Here is a 21,269-nt window from a genome sequence, read left to right as displayed (position 1 = left end):
CACAGACTTAAATCCTTATGCTTTATTTTTGAAATAGGTAAATATACCTACTAATTGTAACTGAATGGAAAAATATTCTAAATACCAGTGAGCATATGAAAGCAGTAAACTGATAGTTTTAAGTATCCTTCAACAGTGAAGTTCCTGTGTTCTTGAGACTAATATAGAGTAAATATAAAACTGTAATCATGATCTGGTACAGAACACAATTATGACAATGTATGAAAACAAAAAAATGTGGTCAAATATCCCAAATATTTAACTATTCAACATAACAAAGGCCAAAACTATAGGTATAACTCAAAATAAAGTACAAAAAAACCTCTCATAAACTGTATTTTATACAGCTTGTTATTACTGAGAGGGACTGATGATTAACTTGATTAACTTAAAATAAGTAACTATAAGAGGGCTAAATTTTAAAAGTGTATTCTAAAAGTAAAATAGAAAATACCTAAAGTAGCTAACTTATCAAAGTTACACACAAACCAACACAAAACCTGAAAAAACAATCCTATAATCAGAGGAGATCCAAAAATGTTATCAGATGAATACTTAACCAAAATACTAACGAAACTCCACTGTGTACCATTAGTTCTTATATTAGAAATATAAGTAAGCTTTTAATATAATTGACGTAAGTTAATCATTTCTGATAAAATATGCAAAAAGAGACAAATGGGGTTCCCACAATTCCTGAACACAAAGCATTCTTTTATGTCCACTAATATATAAGGAAACAAACTTGCATACAGACAAGAAAGAAATACAAGACATAAGTGTCAATCTTTACCAATTTATTTTATACAAAACAGTAGCAATGTAGAATATGGGAATTATCTTCCGCTGCCACACACGCAAGTTGTGAACATTCCAAGCCAATGTATACAGTTTGGAGGGGAAGGCTAAACAATAGCATCAACCATGCTACTGAACATAGGAATTTTTTATCTAAAAAGACTAAAAATTAGATAGCAATGTCTTCTTAATATTGCTGTCATCATTGAAGACGGAAGAAACATAAAAAGTGACTTTTTTTAAGATTAAAAAAAAGGAAAAACCAAGAGGCTGCTACAACACTGCCATACAGTCAAACCATCATATTTCAATATTTGCATACTTGATAGCAGCATTATTTTTACTGAACCGTGTGCACCTACATTTAGAAATACATCAAAGCAAAATATTGTGGCAGTCATCCATCAAGATTCAAAAGAAAGAAAACAAAAAATAACTCTAGGATGAACATACTATATGTAGGTGAACATTTATGGAGACTGAATCAATATCTACATTCTTGGACTGTTCCATTCTGCCCCAATAAAAGTCTCAACTCAAATTGTCAACTGTGCATTTTTTGGAGGATTTGAGTTTTTCCAGTTCTTATTATACTGCATGCTTGGAACAAAGAGGGTCATAATAAATCCTTCTACACAATGAACTTTAAGTAGACAGTTGAAAATAAATTTACTACTTGTAAACACACACAAAAAGAAAAATACAAGATTCTTTTTATTTTTAAACAATCAGTGCTTCCAAAAGCACATTATCTTCTATATCGACCTCTCTCCCCTCGGTCTCTGTCCCGATCACATAATCGCTCTCTTTCTCTTTCTCTATCACGTCCTCTATCTCGTTCTCTGTCTCTTCTGTTATCTCTAGGGCGGTCTCGCTCTCGCTCCCGATCTCTTTCACGAGGTCTACTTCTCCGACCACTGACAACAGCTTGTGTTCGACGAAGGAAATCATCCACCCTCATATCATAATCATGCTAGAAAAGGTAAGAAATGGGTAAGGTATGTCAAAAATCAAATGGAATTTATGTGTCCCTTCATTGTAGAGAAAGAATCTGAAGAAATGCCCTATTAATTCATAGAATGTAATTCTGACATTGTTTAGAGAAAGGATTTTGATGTCTTACTAATTAGACACCTACAACAGAGGATTATTCAAATCTCATTAAAAAATCACTTCATGCAGTTTTCTATTTAACTTTGATGATTTCTCCATCCAATCCCTTTAGTAAGATTTATGCCAAAATAATCACCTGATGACCATCAACCACATGATCAATAAATACATCAATACATGCTGTCAACTACGCTAAATGTCATCAATGTTTTTCTGCAACAGGTGAGCTCTACTTATTTTTCCTCCTGAGTCTACAAACTAAACCAAACCAACTCTGCCCTCTAAAGGTGAAATTAAGAATTCTTCCATTCCTGATTTTTTTCAGACTGAATCATTGTTAATGACAATTTGTGGAATTTGACAGAATTTTAAGAAAATATGTACTGCAGTAAGATTGTAGTCTATTCCACACAGAGCTAATAATACACAAAAGGTTGAGGAGGACAACGAAGGGTAAGATAAGCAACTGAGGTGCAAGGTTGTTACCGTGGATATTTCTAAACTTGACCCCTGCTCTAGATTTCTACTCTTAGTTCTCAATTCTTTACTTACTGAAATTGGGCTCTTCAAAAGTCAGCTTAAATATATAGAATATAAGGTTCAAAAACAATTTCACACTACCTTTCACATATAATAAATATGTGAATATTACCTAAGTATGAAATATATACATATATACTAACAAAAAAGCTACAACAGAAATAGAACTTGTTTAAAAGTACATTTTGATAAAGCAATCTCAGAAAAACTTCTTTTGAAAATATGATCATTTACAAAAGGCATTTTTAAAAACACAATCCAGCTAGTCAACTAAGATTTCATCATACATATAGGCTGTATATGTCTTCTTCTGTGACTGAAAAAAAAAAACCACTATTAAATTAAAGTCTATTAGTCAATTAGTATTCTCAAATTGTTTAACCGAACATTAAAGATCCTAGTATGACTTTATTTTGAAGGATTAGTATCTTTATGAGGATAAGGAAATAAATGACAGATGAAAGTATCTCAAAGATAGGCTAGGAAACTCCTGCTCTGACTGGTCCTCTCAGATATGCATGCTCTTCATCATGTGGGAAGATAAAAGGATGTTTATGTGGCCCAGCACAGAGACATCATGTGTGTATGTGTATAACATTTAATAAACTAAGCCCAACTACTATACTGAAGACCCAGAAATCTCAAACTCAAATATAGTCTGCTTAAATAATCAAAGAAACTAGCCATTTTTAATAAAAACAAGTTGTGAATTCCTTCAAAAACAGCCTTCAATAAGAATGTGAAACCGTCTACCACTCAACATAATCTGGTATCCCTCACATTCAAATTATCTACAGAATTCTAAGTAGTTCCCTCATACTTCTGCCTTCTCATTCACTTACTACTCGTTTATCTCTGTATCTTGCTTCATGTGGTACTGGGTGATGTCCTGAGTAGGGGGGATGAGCTTGAGGAGGTGGAGCATGGTGCTGATAGTAAGGATGGTGTGGAGGTTGTTCCATTCCAGGATAAGGAGTCTAAAAAAAGAAAACCACTTCCATAAGCATCTACCAAACATCCTTGTAAACAAACCATTCTTAGAATTCCCCTATCCAAACCACCCATCCCAAACAAATAATTTACTCTGTACAAGCCGTTTACTTTGATGGCATTAGGATTCGTCAAAATACCCTCTTTATTTGCTTGTTGAAAATGTGTGTAATAAACTCTCTAATTACATATCTTCCAAAATTTAACATTTATACATACCATTTACATACTAATAAAAACAGCGAGCCCTCACTACACAGTGATTACTATGGATCAGGCACTGTCCTAAGCACTTTACATGGCTCATTTAATTCTCATAGCAACCCTACAGATAGGTACTATTACATAATCCTAGTTTACAAAAGGGAAACTGAGGCACCAAATGGTTAAGTAACCTGCTTAAGATCACACTGCTAGTAAAGGGGTGGAAGTTAGACACAACATCAGGCATTCTGGCTCTAGAATCAGTCATCTTAACCACTATGTACAAATGTATTAAAAAAAAAAAAAAAAACTCAGGGGCTAATGAACTTTTAAATGCCATTATAAAATAATGGAAAATCAAAGGTACTTCTCCCCCTAATTAGTGCCAAGATAATATTATTAAATATTTTCTTTAATTTCATAGAATCTAAAGGAAAGTAACTTCATAATTCATCTATCTGTACAGAGTAACTAAGTGAAACAAAAGTCAGATGGAAATGCCACATTACAGGCAGCATTTAAGATAAAAAAGGTAAGAAACAATCAGAACTACTTAAACTTGCAAGTTTTTTTATTTTTTAGGGATTAATGCTTCAGCTATCCTCAATACCTTAAGATATATTCTAAGAAGAATATCCAGTTTTCTTAAAGAAAGGAAAAAAAATTAAAGTTTAGGAATAGGGTTTAATTAACCTTATTTAATATAGAGAATTTACTGAATATTAGGGTCAGGCACTATGCTAAACTTAACTTGTATTTTGTATATTTAGCTTCTTGACAATCCTGAGGTTGACATTAAATGATATTAATGACTATTCCATTAAATTTTAAGCCATAAAAGGATAGACATAATGCCCAATTTATTCACCAACATATACCCAGAGCAAGCACAGTGCCTGCAAAGAGTAGGTTCTAAATATTAGTTTGATGAGCCAAAGAATGAATGGATGCTTATCGAGTTTTACAGATAAGGAAAGCTATAAGAAAAAAATATATTATGAAACTTGTCCAAGGTCAGAGTTGAGAAGGGAAGGTATTTGAACCCCGAAGAGTTTGCACTACTAGCCACTACAATAATAGATCATAATACTCATCAATTAAGCCGGTACTATTAATATAAATCAAATCATTCATTAGCCTTTAGTTTTAAAAACAGCATGCAAGTATATATCACCAAAGATACGTATTTTAAGTCTCCTAATGGGTAACTGTAACAATCATATTCGAAGTAAGCACTCAAAATGTATGGAACTGCAAATGAAGTTAAATAACTTGCAAAAACAGAATAATACAAACCATTCCTTGCCAAGGTGGTGGTGGTCCCATGTTATGAAATTCCCTCACATAATCATTGTAGGACTAAAATGAAAGATGATAATGTTAATAAATAAATAAAATGCCCAGAAGTTATAAATCATATACAGATTTTATGTACATTAAATTTAAAAAGTGAGATGCTTACCCCATTTAAAAACACATCTCGGCGAACTCCTGAAAACCGTCTGTTGGGAATAAGATTTGTGAAACTAAATTCAGGTAATTCATAAACCAGTTCCAAGAATGTAATTCAAAACTAAGCAAGAGTGAACCCAACTTACCTATCTACTTCCTGGTATCGTGGATCCTTTAAATACCCTGTTTAAACATCAAGCATTTTAGTATATCAAATATATGTTTTTTATTATGGCATTATAATTAAACCTTCCTTACCACTCAATTCAATTCTTCCCATGTAATAATAGTGATGCTATTATTGTATTATTCCACTTTCAGATTTTCTTCTCAGATTACATGATAAAAGTAACTAAATAACTTACTGATATCACAGAATTATAAACTGCTAGAGAGATTTTCATATGGATCTTCTAAATTCACACCCCACTTCTTGCTAGACAGAAATTTCTTCATGCTGCACCGTAAGGAAGGTAAGGGCAGAGGAATTATCTTGAGGACACCGTAATAGGGCTTCCTTAAAACAAATGTTTACCTCTACCTTGAGTATACACAAGTCTTGCTAAGTCAACCATAGTTTTAAAAAATGCAAACGTACAGGGAGAAAAGCAAAATTAACAAAAGTTGCAAAAATGAAGATATATACATTTTATCAATAAGTGAAAGAACCATGGTAATAAGAGAAATATTCTCCCTCCTTTTCATAAGTACTCAGTAAATTAAAAATGTAAAAAAATCTGAGTGGCCAAGTTACTGGGGAAAAATTTAATTTTACTCTCTGGAATATCCCATTTTGGAGAAGAATGAGGCTTATCAAGCCACTTGCCACATACAGTGCTGTAATGCTAACACCAACTTCCAAACTGCCTAATTTTTATACGTGTATCACTGACTGTTTTAAGTATCTTCTCTTAAATACACTTTGCCTTTTTCAATTCCAGTAAGGGAAAGACTAACTGAAAAGCTGCTTTTAGATTAAACCAAGCATTCCCCATTCCTCTCTAAAAAAATGATGTCAAAGGTATTTTTATTTAGAAAAATACAGCATTATTTCCGTTTCCATTTAAAGCTGTATACACATGAAATACTAAGTATCAAAGGGAATAAAAAGCTTAATACAGTGTAAGATCACTGCTTTCCCTAACTACATTTAATCTTAAAAGCACAAGTGCAATTTCCATTTGTGCAATAATGATAAATTAGTAATTTCAGATAATTAACAGATTATGATAATGAGTCACACTAGAATAAACAACCTTAACAAAGAAGAGGAATTACTATCTGATTAATAATTTCCTAAGGTTTAAGTAGTTGCATCCTAAAGTTTTCTCACTTTTAAAACTATAGGGTCATGATAGAAGTTTGTGTTGTTGTTGTTGTTTTTAATAATTTCAAGTCAAATATCTGCAGGATTATAAAATATTAACCTGGTCTCTGATGAAACTCAGGGGCATAGTCAATCCTTGGTTTCTTTCTGCTGTTATGAATATCATAATCTTCTGGTCGACGCCTACACAAATTAGACACATTAGAAATTAAACCAAAAACTGCTGGGAGAACAAACAGCAAAGCAAGTGTTTCTGACAGAAATAAGCACACAAAAAAGCTCATTATTTCCTTTAAAATAACACCCTCATGTTTGGTGAGCAAATACCTTAAAATTCCTAAATTCTAATTCCTCAAAGTAATTACTATACACCAATCCTTAGATGTATCGCTGGAATAGATATTCTCTGTAATCCTCATGCTATGACGAGGCACTTGCAAAGAGTAACCTGCTCAAAATACGTACATCACATTTTAGTAATCTAAACAAAAGTAAATGAGCTGCCCTCAAACTAATATAAATATCCAGTTTAACAAAACACTTTCCCAAATAAAGTCTCCATTCAGGTAAAAGAAAGGGGAAAAAAAACTATCATCATTACACAACAGGTAATTCTAAAATCTATATATTTAAACGTATTAATGTCATTTTAGGCTAAGTCTAAAGAAAATTAAGAGTTTCTTAAATATTTTTCTTCTGCTTTGCACAAAATTACACTTTTCACATGATCATACAGAAAATTTGATAATTAAACGTGACTTTACAGAAAAGTTTTGAAAATCTTAATACTTTGAAAAACCAATTTCTAAAGTTAATAACATTTAGGAATTATGGGAATGTTTTCCAGAGACAATGCCTTAAAATAAAACTGGCACGTAATGGGGCAGAGTTTTAACAGAGTTCATAAAACGAGTTCAAAGTGTATTCTTTAGAAGGTGACAACTTTACTATCTGCAGAGGGCTGCTCTTCACTATCTTCCATAAATCTCAATGGTTAATGTAAATACATCATTAAATACACTTCATTTTACTTAGCATTTAATAAAGAGCTACACAAAAGAAAAACAAAAATCCAAGTTTTTAAGGTAATAATAAATACACCTTTTTACCCTTAATGTAAAAAACTCCATAATAACCTGGTATCACTAGTTTTCCAGCTATTTCTCTGCATATTAACTGTTTTCATTAACTTTTGCAACACAAGTTCACTCAAACTACAAAGCTGCAACAAACCCAAGCCCCCCAACAGAATAAAAACAGTTGCATCTACAATAAATAAGACTAAGAAAATTAAAAGCTGGTTTAAAAAAAATAAACATACCGCTTTCTTGTAGTTTGGGGAGTGCATTTACGACCGGTATAAAACATGATAGTAACAGTTCATAAAGTAGTCCAACTACTGACTTTAAGCTGTAAGCCACATACAAATATGGAGGCCCTGGCAGGCTTGAGAGAAGGTGTAGTGTAAGTATAGTTTACAGTCCATTGCAAAACTGAGGTAAAAACTTCACTTGTATGTACTGTATTGCACTGGAAACCTCTTAGCTTAAAACTTCAAAAGACATCTTGGTGCTCAGTCCTTTTAGGCCAAAAATAAGGGGGCTCTGCCAGGTTTCCTCCTACCTACTTGACAGTGTCCTTCTTAAGCTCAAAGAAATGGGGACTCTTGTTGGATTATCTGTACCTACCACAGGATGTTTCCACCAAAAGGAAACTTAACCAAAGGTTTCATCCCATCAACCACACATCCAACAGTCTTTAGCAGAATATTTTAGATTTAGCTGTATGCAAATCTATACAGGGGAAGGTGTTGGGTAGAAGGGCATATATCAGTCCTTTGCAAAGACTTCTCCAATTCTGTAACAAGTTAAACCCCCTTTTCCTGGAAAATGCTGTTTAGTTCATAAGTAGTGATCAATAACCATGGCGATCCTCTAAAAAACACTTTAAGTCCACAGGTACTGCCAGCATCTGGAAAAGCTGTAAACAGACACAGCAACAGCCCTTCTTTTTGGTTTGTTGCCGGGTCTCCCAGGGCCACTTGATCCCCTTTGGAAAGAACCTATTGTTTTCAGAAGCTCAGCAAGATGTGTGAATTCACTGGGTACAAGTTAGACAATATTTGACAATGGGGTTAACACATCACGATGGTAAAATCTGAAACAGTCCCAATAATGCTCCTCTTGAATATCAAAATAACTTAAAATATTTTATCCTCTAAATGAGGCGTCATCTTCTGAAAAAATATTAGTGATCCTTTATAAAAGTCCCATATCTGATAAGGCTTATCCAGAGACACACCTGAAAGAAAAGGCTTTTTACAAAATATTAACAATTTTTGCAAATAAAGACTTCCTCCTCTTCCTCCTTTCTAGCCTGTTCTTAGCAACAAAGGCCTACCTCATTTCAATGGTATACATTGTATTATCAGATTATTATCTAATCTAAACTGGTTATCACTCTTTAGCAGATAATTTTTTCTGCATAAGGAAAGATCCCCATTTTCCTCTTGAAAAATGACTGAGACCAAGATGACCATGTGAAATCCTCAATGAAGCCACAAACTAGTCCATGCAGCTTGATTTGAGGATTTTCTCTTTCTTCTTTACCGCAGGACAAACTTTTGACGAATCACATTCCTCCATCATGTTATTCTGATACATGTGCCTATTATCAGTCCAAAGAACGTTTCTAACCTTCCCACATCCCGGACTGGTTCTCGACGGGATGGACGTCCTCTTGACCGGGGCTGAGAATGCATTCTTCTCTTGTGACGCATTTTATGAATGACCTGATACAAGTCAATACTTTCATCAGGGGGAAATAGAAGACAAAGCTGGGTTCCACATTCAAGTTCAATTTCCTAGAATAGGAAAGTAGTAATTTACAAGATGAAAAAAAAGGAGAAACTTTCAATAGACTTGTATTTTCCTGATGTACAAGAACAAAAACAGATTGACTTGGAGGCTTCCTTCCCAAGGCTGATGATCGTATGAGATTCCGATAAATTTCCTTGAAAGGTTTCTAAAAAACCTTTTAAAAGTGTTTCACGTATTTATATAAGGGGAAAAATTAAAAGTGTAGAATCTCCAACGTTAACTATACAAAAAGTCTGCGACAATCTCCCTCTGCAACAAAGGAATATTTCTTTGTGCAAAACACAGAAGTATCAGGACAAAGTCATCCATCTCAATACAGTGGAGGAAAAACGTGTTAGTGTGTCAACAATTTTCATAATAATAAATTGCTAAATGCACTTAAATACATTATATTAACTAGAAAAACAGACTAATCTACAGACTTTTTAAAATTAAGTTTTATTTTCAATTACCAATATTTTCACTTAGGAGCAATGAAAACCTGGTTCAAAATTACATGTAGAAACCGTAAGGTTCACAGGTTTGAGTTTAAGTCACGGCACACTTTTAATTTCATTTGCAGATTTGAAAACCTGACTACACATACTTATCTCCTTTTCATAAAGCTTCCTTCTACTCAGAAAACTTCAGCAAAGACATTAAATGGCATTTCTAAAATATATTATACAAAGTTCAGAATCTGTCAAACAGTAATAACATAATGAAAAAGCATGTAAAAATCATGCCAATTCTCTTTGAAAACTTTTCCTTCAATTGTATTAATGAAGTACCATATAAAGCTACCTTTCAACATTAACGGAAGTCAGATTAATCAATCAAAATCACAGTAATCACAAACTCCAAATAAGAATATTTTCCCTTAATCTTTCCCACAAATTCAATCAAAAATGGTTTTAGAATATCCTTCAATAAAGATCTCTAAAAAGGTTGATTAAATATGTTTTTTAAAGAATCAATTAAAACAACAAACCTGTCCATCACGTCCAATCTTTACTGGCTTATGTTCATTCCAAGGATTGGTGAGATGAGCCGACTTAGTGAAGGGTAATTCACGCCTAAATACAAAGTAATATTAATTACATTACTTTGCAGAATCCTTATACTACTTTAGTAGTGAATTCCTATGTTAATCATGATTTAAATATGACTAAAATTTAAGACTGATAGAGCTTATTCCCCAGAAAGGGAGCCCCCTTCAGAGACACACTCTTTCCACATTCTCAGGTGTTCTCAAAATTTAAAAAAGCTAAACAATACGCTTAAGAAACCAAGACAGTTTGGGGTTTAATCCCAGCTATCTCTCAGCTTCTCTGAGCCTGAGTTTCTTCATCTTATAAACAAGGATATCACCACCTTCTTCATACTTGTTTTAAGCAGTCTACCTATGAAATAACATATCAAATGTTTAGCATATTTCTTGCTTCTGTGTACTAAAAATCTTTTGTTTTTTTTTTAATAAATTTATTTTTTTTTTGGCTGCGTTGGGTCTTTGTTGCTGCACGCGGGCTTTTCTCTAGTTGTGGTGAGTGGGGGCTACTGTTCGTTGCCATGAGCGGGCTTCTCAATGCAGTGGCCTCTCTCATTGTGGAGCACAGGCTCCAGGCATGCGGGCTTCAGCAGTTGTAGCGCACAGGCTTAGTTGCTCTGCGGCATGTGGAATCTTCCCGGTCCAGGGCTCAAACCCGTGTCCCCTGCATCGGCAGGCGGATTCTCAACCACTGCGCAACCAGGGAAGCCCCTAAAAATCTTGTATTTTTTAATAACTGATCACAAAGAGATGAAGCTTAACCAGGCAGTTAATACCAAATGAAAATACATGCCCCCTATCCTTGGTTCAGGGCTGCTTTCCCAGATTCAAATGTCCTCCCACCTTTTGATAAGGCAATACTCCCCACCACACATGGAATGGCTCTTGACAACACAAATGTTTTTATTCATAAATTCCTATATTTGCATGTATTAATTATGCCCTTCACTTACACTACAGTGCTATACCTAAATAATTTAAACAAACTCTGGCTCTAAGCTGAGCCATAGGGCAAAATGGTCTCACCAAGCTAAAAAAAGATACCCTGTATTTTTATAGTTCTTTATCAACCCAGCACAACACTGAACACAAACATGACACATAAGAACTTGTCAAAACAAATAATCGAAAATTAACATCATTCAATAAGGTTTCATCTATTTGTGCATAAAGTAATACCAAATTAAATAAATGCTTTAATTAAAGATTATATATATATACACATATATACAATATAAATGAAACTACTCAAAAGACATACAAAGATGAATAAAATAAAGAGCCTGCATTCCTAACCTTTCTTCCACAGCTTTTATCAGAGAGTAAACAAGCACACACAATTATTTTGTAAAAGAATGGGTACCATAAATAGAGTACAGAAGTTTTATTTTTAATGTGCATGGTCATATGTATTTTGGAAAGAAAGAAAAAACAATCAGAAAATGCTTCCTGGAAAAGGTGGCATATGGGATAAGCCTGAAAGAAAAGTGACTCAGGAAAAGCCGTATGTAGAGAGGTAAGGCAGGGTTACATTTGAAGCAATGAAAAGGACCTGAGCAAAGACATAATGGAGAAGAAAAAATACAAGCAAATAACCTGGTCCAGTGGACCAGCTATATAACCATTTATTCTAACCTTATGTGAATTTTCTTAAAGATGAATATTAAACTCCCAAATTTTACACAACTATTTTTAAACCTCAGAAAATATTTCGACATTTACAGGAAAAGAGAAGTATATCTAAAATTAAAGTATCAAGGTGGCATGATCTGTGGTGGTGGTGATGTGAATGTATGGGAGAAATGGGCAGAGTGTACAGAAATGCCTACTAGGTACTACTACTGGATTCCTCACCTTAAAGACATCTTACCTCACACATCGAGAGTGGTTCAATAGTGTATATACATACATAAAAATATGTGTGTATGTATCTACATACACACACACACACACACACACACACACACACACACACACCCCCCCCCCCCCTTTACAGGGAAGGCAGGGGGAAAGAGACTATCATTAAGCTAGAATAAGTCCATATCAAAAGCCTAGAATATCCAGATGCAGATCTATAGTTAAAACTGTACTTTAATAGCTTCTCAGGTTTTTCCTCTCAGTTGCCAGTTAAAAAAAGGTTACGGAAAGGAATAAATAACCTACAACTACGAAAGTGCAGGACGGTTACAAATTATTATTGTACAGAGTTACCACTGTTATTTAAACATTAGCAATGGAATACCCTAGGTCCAAAAAAAAGGCGTATGTTGAGCTGTTTGAGTCACTTAGGGTTAAAATTCTTTGGTAGCACTGGTTCTAACTAGATTCTAGAGACCTCTGCCCACTGTTTCGACAAATTAATCCCAGACTGAAAAGCACAGAGAACTATGAGGCCTTAGGAAAAACAGGGCTCAGATTAAGACTAAGAGAAACTGCACATCTGTGGTCATCACAATTACAGAGCAGGCATCCTAAAAATCAGCTTTTGAGCAGACATGTAATGAAAAAGCCTAGAGATGACTGTCTTTACTGTGAGTACCCTAGGTAACATGGCAGTGATTCTCTGACTTAAGGAGCTTAGAAAATGGGGCATATTTAACAAAAGAACATGAAACTGTACAGAGGCTCTTACGTACTGACAGCTGTTTTGGTCATTAAAACTAAAAGGAATAATATCGAGAAACCATGAAAGAAAAGAGAAATGGGTTATCTGGAATGGACAAGAAAGGGGTGAGGTTAAAATACAATATAGTCAGTAGATTTAATTCTGGTTGAATGACATTCTATAGATTTTAGCCTTACTTTGATCTAACTCCCAGCAGCAACTTAAGTCACTTTTTAATGCCTCCTTTCCTATCTGCTACCATGCACCATCTAGTTTTAAACTCCGGTGTGCCTACAGGTTTGAGGTGCATGTAACGATTCTGCATTTTAATAATCAGATACTACTGATGCAGGTGATCCAGGGACCACACCTCAAAAAACTTAAGGCTAGTTATTATTAAATCCAAAAGGTGCTTAAATAAAACTCTAATAACTATCATATCTGAAAAGAAAATATATTCATAGCAGTTACTATTACTGATAGCAAAGCCTTCAGGGTTTGTATTTATTAAAGTTTCATCCTTTTAACACTGAAGGTCAAATGTAATTCTCATTTCACACAGAAAACTAAGAGTTCAAGTGACTTACTCAAAGAATGTCAATGTAATAAGAACACGTGCCCCCTCAGAACTCTGAAGTATTTTAATATTACTCTTTAACGCACTTATGAGTATTTAAAAATAAAGTTAGTTTTTTTTTTAATTAAGAATATTCTTTTCCAGGTAAACCAAAAACTTACTTAACAGTAATAAAAAACATTACTACACAAAGTTTTACACAAAATCTTAGCAGAATGGACTATTTGGGTTTGTACCTATCTTCTGATGCTAGCTATATATATTTCAAATGAGTTAGTAAAAGAGCCAGTAAGTCAATGAAGAAGAAAATTAAGACGATAATCTGTGAATAAATTAAACTCATCTTCTAAAATTAAGAAACAAATTTCCTTATCAATAATCTGAAAATGAAGGTTCACAAAACAAGCAACATTCAAAATAAAATTTGCTACCACCAATCTAAAACTGGGTAATTATTTTTCTCCTAAAAAAGCATCACCTCCAAATATTTTCCAGTGACACCAATAATGTTTCTAGTCATTAAACCATAGACTTAACAAATCTCTCCTTTGGCCTTTACAGTTATCCATCCAAAAAATTAAGTAAAAATGTCTATCTCTGCTAAGAAATAATTGGCACCTTGTCTTCCCTATAAACTGCCACCAGATTTTTAAATTTTATAATTTTGACTATGATTTAACTTTAGAAATTAAGAACTATAAATCTATATTTTAAAACCCTGGGCACAGTGGAGTATGGGAATATCATCTATAGTCTCACCACCCTAACAATGCATTCCAACATTATAATTATGTATCCTTTCATTTGTTGTATCTTTCCATGTTATCACATGGACAATTATTTTTGTGTATTACATTTAAGTGACAAACCATAATTTACTTAACCAATTTCCTATGAGAGAATTTAGATTGCTTCTAATTTTTCCCTATAGAAAGTAATGACAGGGGGCTTCCCTAGTGGCGCAGTGGTTGAGAGTCCCCCTGCAGGGCACATGGGTTCGAACCCTGGTCTGGGAAGATCCCACAAGCCGCAGAGAAACTGAGCCCATGCGCCACAACTACTAAGCCTGTGCTCTAGAGCCTGCAAGCCACAACTACTGAGCCCAAGTGCCACATCTATTGAAGTCTGCGCGCCTAGAGGCCGCGCTCCACGACAAGAGAAACCACCGCAATGAAGAGCCCGCGCACCGCAACAAAGAGTAACCCCTGCTAGCCGCAACTAGAGAAAGCCCGCCTGCAGCAACGAAGACACAACACAGCCAAATGTAAAAATAAATTTATTAAAAAAAAAGTAATTACTGGATGAATAATGGTGATATATTTATATGCGCATATAGCTTTTTGCTACTCTATTAAACATCAACTTAATACACTATCTCTACTGTATCACTGCCCATTTTCATAGTTCCTCACTGTCCCACAGCAAAGGTTTAACTCCTTAGGCTGGCCCACATTACTACCCATCTTTGCCTTTTGTTCTTCTCTTTAATGACTATCTGCTTTATTAAAAAGGTGGTTCCCTATCCCATCCACACACCCCACTCACACCCCCCACCCCATGGTTTCTGATTTCATGTCTCTTCTTTGTGCTACTTTGCCTTCTGAATATGAACAGCATTTTTCTTTCTTATCCAATTCCTCTATCCTCATCAAAAATCCACCTAAGCCGACTTAATGATACAAAAAAATCCATATGGTCCCTTTCAGGTAATTCTTATTTAGCTAAAGTTAATTTTACAGGTAGTAGATTTGTGTATGCCATATAAAGTTCACTTAAATAATTAGCTTTTCATATTGTTGAAATAGCTTTCTAAGCCCAAGATGGAGCCACTCCTGTCCAAGGTGCTAAGCCAGCAAACTGAAACTTAGATAACTTTCATGTCCCTGTAAATGCTCCACTTGACCAGAAATGCAATATATCCAGTCAGTCAATCCCCAAACGCCAAGCCAACGCTGGGCTTCCTCATCCCAAAGAAGGTTGACTGTGTGGCCCCATCTAATCAGATATTTTCTTGTCTGTTTCTTATTCTTTATTATTTATCCTATAAAAGTTTTCTGCCTTCTGCCCCATTTTGCAGTTCTCGACAAGAGACTATCCATTTGCTGAAGTGTTAAGTCTCTCTGTATCATCTAAATTGACTTCTTTAATCATTTTTTAAAACAATGTACAATCGTTCAGTAAGGACAAAAAAAGTGGTAAATAACTCAGATTTCAAAGTAAGTCTACTTTTCTAACAAACATTTAAATCTTAACTACTGCAGTTTCAAAAGGTCACAATGCCAACTAACATGATTTGCTAACTTCCTTAAACACTACTTGTTCACAACTAAATTAGTCACCTCCAAAATGTTATATTAGCCAAGTCAAAGGGTGACTATTTTCCCACTCCACAGTAATAAAATGGCATGTTAAATCACTAAACATAAACATGTGCTAATAACATAAGCAACTGTCTGATTTGTAAATTTACTGCCATAATACTAATGCAGAGAACAAATGAAATACATAAAACTCTTGACTAAATAAATCTTTGCCCTATGCATTCTACATTACATTATAAAGGTGGTGAACAATACAATCTAAGCATATTAATGTTACTTTTACTTTTAACATTGTTAAATAAACTCTATAGATCCCAATCAGCCTAGGAATGACACCAAAATAAAGGGGAAAATAATTAGAATAATAAATTAAAACTAAATAACTGTGGAGTTTTAACATTATTCTCAACTGGTAGCCCATTCAAAACAAGAGCAACTTTAATTATCTACACTGAAGTGTGTAATTTACCTGCAAATCCAGTCAATTTTAAAGACGCCTCCCAGCATTTTAGCATTCATTCCTGCTGGAAGCACCCAATGTATAGGAGATCCTCCATGGTGTGATTCTGAAGAAAGTCTTGCAAATCCTAGGGGAATAAATCACAACATAATATATAGATGCAAATATAATTAATGTTTTTACACATCCAAATTATTTTTACTCTTACCTTGAAATTTTCCACTCTCTCTCACAGAAAATATTAAGATAACACTCCTTGCAGATCTGAATGCAGCATTTAATTTCTTCTCATTTACTGGCAGTGTAGACCATACACCCTATATAAATGATGTAAAGATCAAAGATTGAAATTAATGTAAATCTTTGATGTTTCCAATTACATTTGCAGAAGACCAAGGTTACCAATAAGCTATAATGAATAAATGTCCTATTTATTCATAGGACATTTATGAATAATGTATGTCAAAATAATGGAATAATCTATTAAAAACTTGGGAAAAATATGGAGAAAATTACCAACCTTAACAAAATCATTAAAACAACTAGTAAACACATGGGGACAGGGGGCAATCAAATCATATGGGCTAGAATTTTAGATAATAAAAACAATCACCTACAATTTAAAATCAGAACCATTTACTGTGGTAAAAACATTTTGTTTGAAGGTGAATCACAATGTGTACATTTTTTTCTTTAAAAACTGTGACTAACCAAATAATTAAAAATGATCATGTTAATAAATCCATAAGTGAAGAATTTCTGTCAAGTTTCTAGCATTTCTCTCTTCTTTCTATTTAAGTTCAAATTTTCATGTATCAATAGTTTGACTGAAGAGACCTGTGTTTTATGTTGAGCTGGAACAGTTATTATTTCCAAAGCATTTTAAACAATTCTTTGATCATGAAAGATTAAGAGGCAGGAATGGTAATGTAAACCAGAACCTCTAATTCAGTTTAATCTGCTGATACATACTAGACCTCATTCTCACTAGGTGCTTAACTACTTCTGCCTAAATCCACTCCAGCTAAAGAACAGAATAAACTTCCACTATTTAGTGTATTATTCCTTCCATCTGTAAAATTTAGTGGGTAACCCTCAACTTAAGTTAGAAATATAGGATTATTAATATTGACAGAAATACAGTTTAAAAAACGCGTAATTTTAACTTTCTCAAAGTCAGTAGAAACTCTCTTAAAACAAAAATACAAAAATATTAGAATAGTTGGTATAAAAAGTAGATGCATTTTTGTAACAAAAACATTTTTTTAAAAAATTAACCTTACGACATCCTATAGCAACTGGGCATATCCCTTTTGTAAAGCCCAGGGTGGGGCTTTAAACTAAAACTAACTCTTCCCTTTTCTTCTAAATCCAAGTGATCTTACTTCTAAAAGTAAAAGAAACTCTCCGGAAAAGAATTCAAGAAAATCTCAAGGTGTAAAACAAGCAGCAATATAAAACAAAACTGGTTAACTAAAAAAACTTTATAAAATTTATTAGTATAATAAACTAGCAATTGAGTATAGAAACACAAAAATCCAAAGAAACACGGCTTTTTCAGTACAACGTATAATTATATATTCTTCAAATACCGAATATTTTTACTTCTAAACTCATCTTCAAAAGATTTAAAAGAAAACTCAAATTACTACTAGGTTGCCTAACCAGTCAAAAAAGCAGACCCTACATGGCAACTGGACTATGGATCTCTAAAGCTTTAATGAAAATTACAGTATGTCATGTACTCAAGTGATACTCAAGTCCACCTTCACATTTAAATTTTCAAGATTAGGATATTTCAACAGAACTGATGCTAATACCTTAGCTTTGGCAAGGGACACATTCTCATGGTTGTTACTCTTTATGAGAAAAAATCTCGCATCCTGTAGGACATATTTGAGTTTACTGGTTTGATCTGAAAAAAAGAAATCCAAATTGATTAAACAGAGGCCATTATCACACAGAGGGATATAAGTTGTACTAACTGAAATCAGCCCTCCAAAACCCAGCTAAACTTTTTAAATTCATAATCACCCATTCAACCTAGAAAGCTAAGCCACAACACATAATAAAGCAAAGCTAAGAAAGACACCAGCATTTTGCAAGAAGGCAAACCTAATATAGTAATGTTCTAATATATCAGATCCATATTTTTTAAGTGTGAAAATGGCTATAAATTTTATAGATCTTTATCACATTAATCATTTAAAATTTACTAATAGACCATTATGCTACTAAAATATATATACCATCCACTCTGTCCAAAAACTGTTAAGATGTCCTAAAATGTCCGCTACTGTTCTAAAAGATACCCAGTAAGAAGTGAACATGGAGCTCTGTGTAAGACTAAATTATTTTTTTTCCCTTAATGTAATATATCAGAACATTACTACATTAAAACCAACTATTAATGGAGAACCAATAAGGCAAAATAATGACTTTTAAGGAAGCATGCAATGAAAACAATTTCAAATTTAAATGATACCTTTTCGGACAGCACGAACGGAAGATGATAATTTCTCATGCTTCTTTTCTGAACCTGTATTTAGCCAAAGTACATTTGTTCAGATTGAGCTTTAATAGAGATAAGACAAAATTTCTACAGTCTTGTCACATAAAGTTCTCATTCAAGACAAATTATTCTTCCTGGCGCACCCACACACACAAAAAAAAATACTTCTCAATGTGTACGAGTGTTTTGCTTTTTGGGTTGTTTGGATGTTTTTAAAAATATTTGAACAGTTTCTCACTCAGAAAACTAGTCACTGAATCATCATCTTCCAAGAAAAAAAAAAGTGAAATTCCACTTAAGCAGTAACAGAACAGGATTAAAATAATAAGAAAAAGCTTAGTTTCCTCTAGATTTATTACACTGAACATGCCAGAAATCAATACTAATGAATATTAACAAGTTCACGCTAAACTACAGCCTCCACACACTTTTTACAGCAGATTACATTAGAATCAGTCAGATATGATCACAAATAAAATGAGAATACCTGCATATGACTCTGATGCAGAGCTTCCACTTCTATCAAAAACAATAGGAGATATGCCTCTAGCTCTCTTCCTTTCCTTCTTTTTCTCATCTAAAAAAGAATTCAGACAAGATTCTTAAAAACATTACAATATAGGTACCGTTAGTCAAACAAGAATGTATCACCATGCATCTGGATTTTGCATAATCCCTAAGTATTATTCATTACTAATCCTTCCTGACCCCCTCAATTTCCTAAGATGTTCCAATTCAGACACTGTTCAAATACTAAGGACATTTTGTTATTTCTCCCACCAACTTTAATCAAATAAAAATACACAGCTATAATTAAGAACTACTTATCCTATATATAAAAGGTCTTAAAGTTTTAAAAGAGAAAAAAATTCTGCAAAGCAAACACAACTTTTCTTTCAATTAAATTTACAGTGTTCCCTTCTATGAACCAAGTACCACTGTTTTAAGTCCTCTTTTTAAAAAGTATACTATCATTCTTCATCACAATTCCAACTCTGATTCTATCTTAGATGTCTGATGAACCCCAGAACCCAAAGCCTTTCAATTTTTTTTTTTTAAATTACACTATAGTAAATTAGCGACTCCCTTCTGGTTGCCACTGCTTGCTTTTGTATCTTCAATTCCATTCTTCCTGACCACTTCCTTCCTGAATTACTGCTTATTTTCAAATTCAATTTAAAATTTATCTCTAAAATCTCAGCGATAGTCTATGTATTTCTATTAAAAAGCTGGGAATCTTCAGTAGACAGAAGAGGTTTTTTTGCATTACCTATAAGAACCATTTCAGGCTTAATTTGGAAGCATATAAATGAGGGCCTAAAATGGAATTAGACTCTCCTGTCTCTGTTGGTATTTTAATTACACCACTATAAGCACCTTTACTTTTCAGCTAGAAGGAATATGATGGGAGAAAATGCATATACTTATTTTTATAAAAGTTAACAGAACGTTGAAAAATAATAATCAATGATCTTTCATACAAACTCCTATTTTAAAAGCTTTAAATAAATTATTTCCCTTAATCCTCATAACAAACTCATGAGATACATAATACCCATTATTCTCATTTACAGAAAAGGAAACCTCAACTTAGCGGTGTGGTTAGGCAATTTGGCTAGGGTCCCACAGTTCCTGAGTGGCAGAACCTAGTTTCTAACTTGAAAGTACAAGCCATGAGCAAGAGAATAGAAAAGATATTTTACTTCTATTCTTGAAAGGGGATTCTAGGTTTAAACTAGTTTTAAGATGGAAAACTCCAAGGAGTTTTAAAAAATGCTTTTAGTTTAAGCATTTTTCCCTTTGTAATTTACTACTAATTCCTTCTGCAAATAGATGTTAACAAGAAGCTTGTAAATGATGCTGATTTTCCTAACTTAAGGCAAAAAGGAAAGGCAAAGCAGTACATATTGGCACAACTTCAAAGCCAGGCCCATTTAAAGCTAGCAACTTGGGAACATAATGAAATTTATATAACTAGCTATAGAGAAAAGCATTTATTTACAGGTTTGTTGGCCTTGAATGATACCTGACCTTTAAGTTTTAAAATCCTCTCCCTCAGGGTAAACTATAAGACTTCAAGAGAATAGACTGAAGCCTTTTAGTATAAAATGACTGAGAATCTCGTCCAAACAGATAACAGGAGTTTTTGTCATATCCCAAATCTCTTTCTCATCTATGTCTGTTTTGTTCACTGACTACACATTCTTATATAGTGTTTGGCACACAGAAGGAACTGAATTCACTGAATCAATGAGTATGACATGTACATGAAAGAGATTAGAAAAATAACTTTAAAAAAATTTTTTTTAATTATTTCTTTCAAAAATTCTAGCATGTTTCTTTTATTCTTTTCCTCTTTGAATAGTTAGGGATCTAAGCATTATAAATTGATGACAAAGGTAATATATCTCTTGCTGCTGTTTAAAAATAATACTTTACGGTTCTAAGTACTAAAAGAATCTCT

At 33.6% G+C, this 21,269-nt stretch overlaps 1 protein-coding gene across 6 annotated transcripts in view; it reads right to left on the bottom strand.

Annotated features, from left to right (window-relative positions):
• Nucleotides 1-412: 412 nt before the first annotated feature.
• The window catches only part of LOC307185766 (YTH domain-containing protein 1), a 35,053-nt gene continuing 14,196 nt past the window's right edge, over nucleotides 413-21,269 (bottom strand). Inside the window, exons 5-17 of one of the 6 annotated variants that reach the window (XM_079920266.1) lie at nucleotides 19,293-19,382; nucleotides 18,779-18,832; nucleotides 18,114-18,208; nucleotides 16,502-16,610; nucleotides 16,303-16,420; nucleotides 10,274-10,358; nucleotides 9,121-9,287; nucleotides 6,525-6,607; nucleotides 5,244-5,280; nucleotides 5,108-5,171; nucleotides 4,942-5,004; nucleotides 3,294-3,428; nucleotides 413-1,771 (exon numbers count right to left, since the gene is read on the bottom strand). In XM_079920266.1, coding sequence (XP_079776392.1) covers nucleotides 1,547-1,771; nucleotides 3,294-3,428; nucleotides 4,942-5,004; nucleotides 5,108-5,171; nucleotides 5,244-5,280; nucleotides 6,525-6,607; nucleotides 9,121-9,287; nucleotides 10,274-10,358; nucleotides 16,303-16,420; nucleotides 16,502-16,610; nucleotides 18,114-18,208; nucleotides 18,779-18,832; nucleotides 19,293-19,382 — 1,325 coding nt within the window. In that variant the 3' untranslated portion in view covers nucleotides 413-1,546. Of the gene's footprint in view, nucleotides 2,768-3,293; nucleotides 3,429-4,241; nucleotides 5,005-5,107; nucleotides 5,172-5,243; nucleotides 5,281-6,524; nucleotides 6,608-9,120; nucleotides 9,288-10,273; nucleotides 10,359-16,302; nucleotides 16,421-16,501; nucleotides 16,611-18,113; nucleotides 18,209-18,778; nucleotides 18,833-19,292; nucleotides 19,383-21,269 lie in introns of those variants that run through there. The other 5 variants (XM_079920267.1, XM_079920270.1, XM_079920268.1 and 2 more) reach the window with 5 other exon arrangements.

The sequence above is a fragment of the Stenella coeruleoalba genome (genome assembly GCF_951394435.1).
Source record: "Stenella coeruleoalba genome assembly, chromosome: 4".
In the NCBI taxonomy this organism is placed as follows: domain Eukaryota; kingdom Metazoa; phylum Chordata; class Mammalia; order Artiodactyla; family Delphinidae; genus Stenella; species Stenella coeruleoalba.
This window is presented reverse-complemented; position numbering and strand designations above follow the sequence as displayed.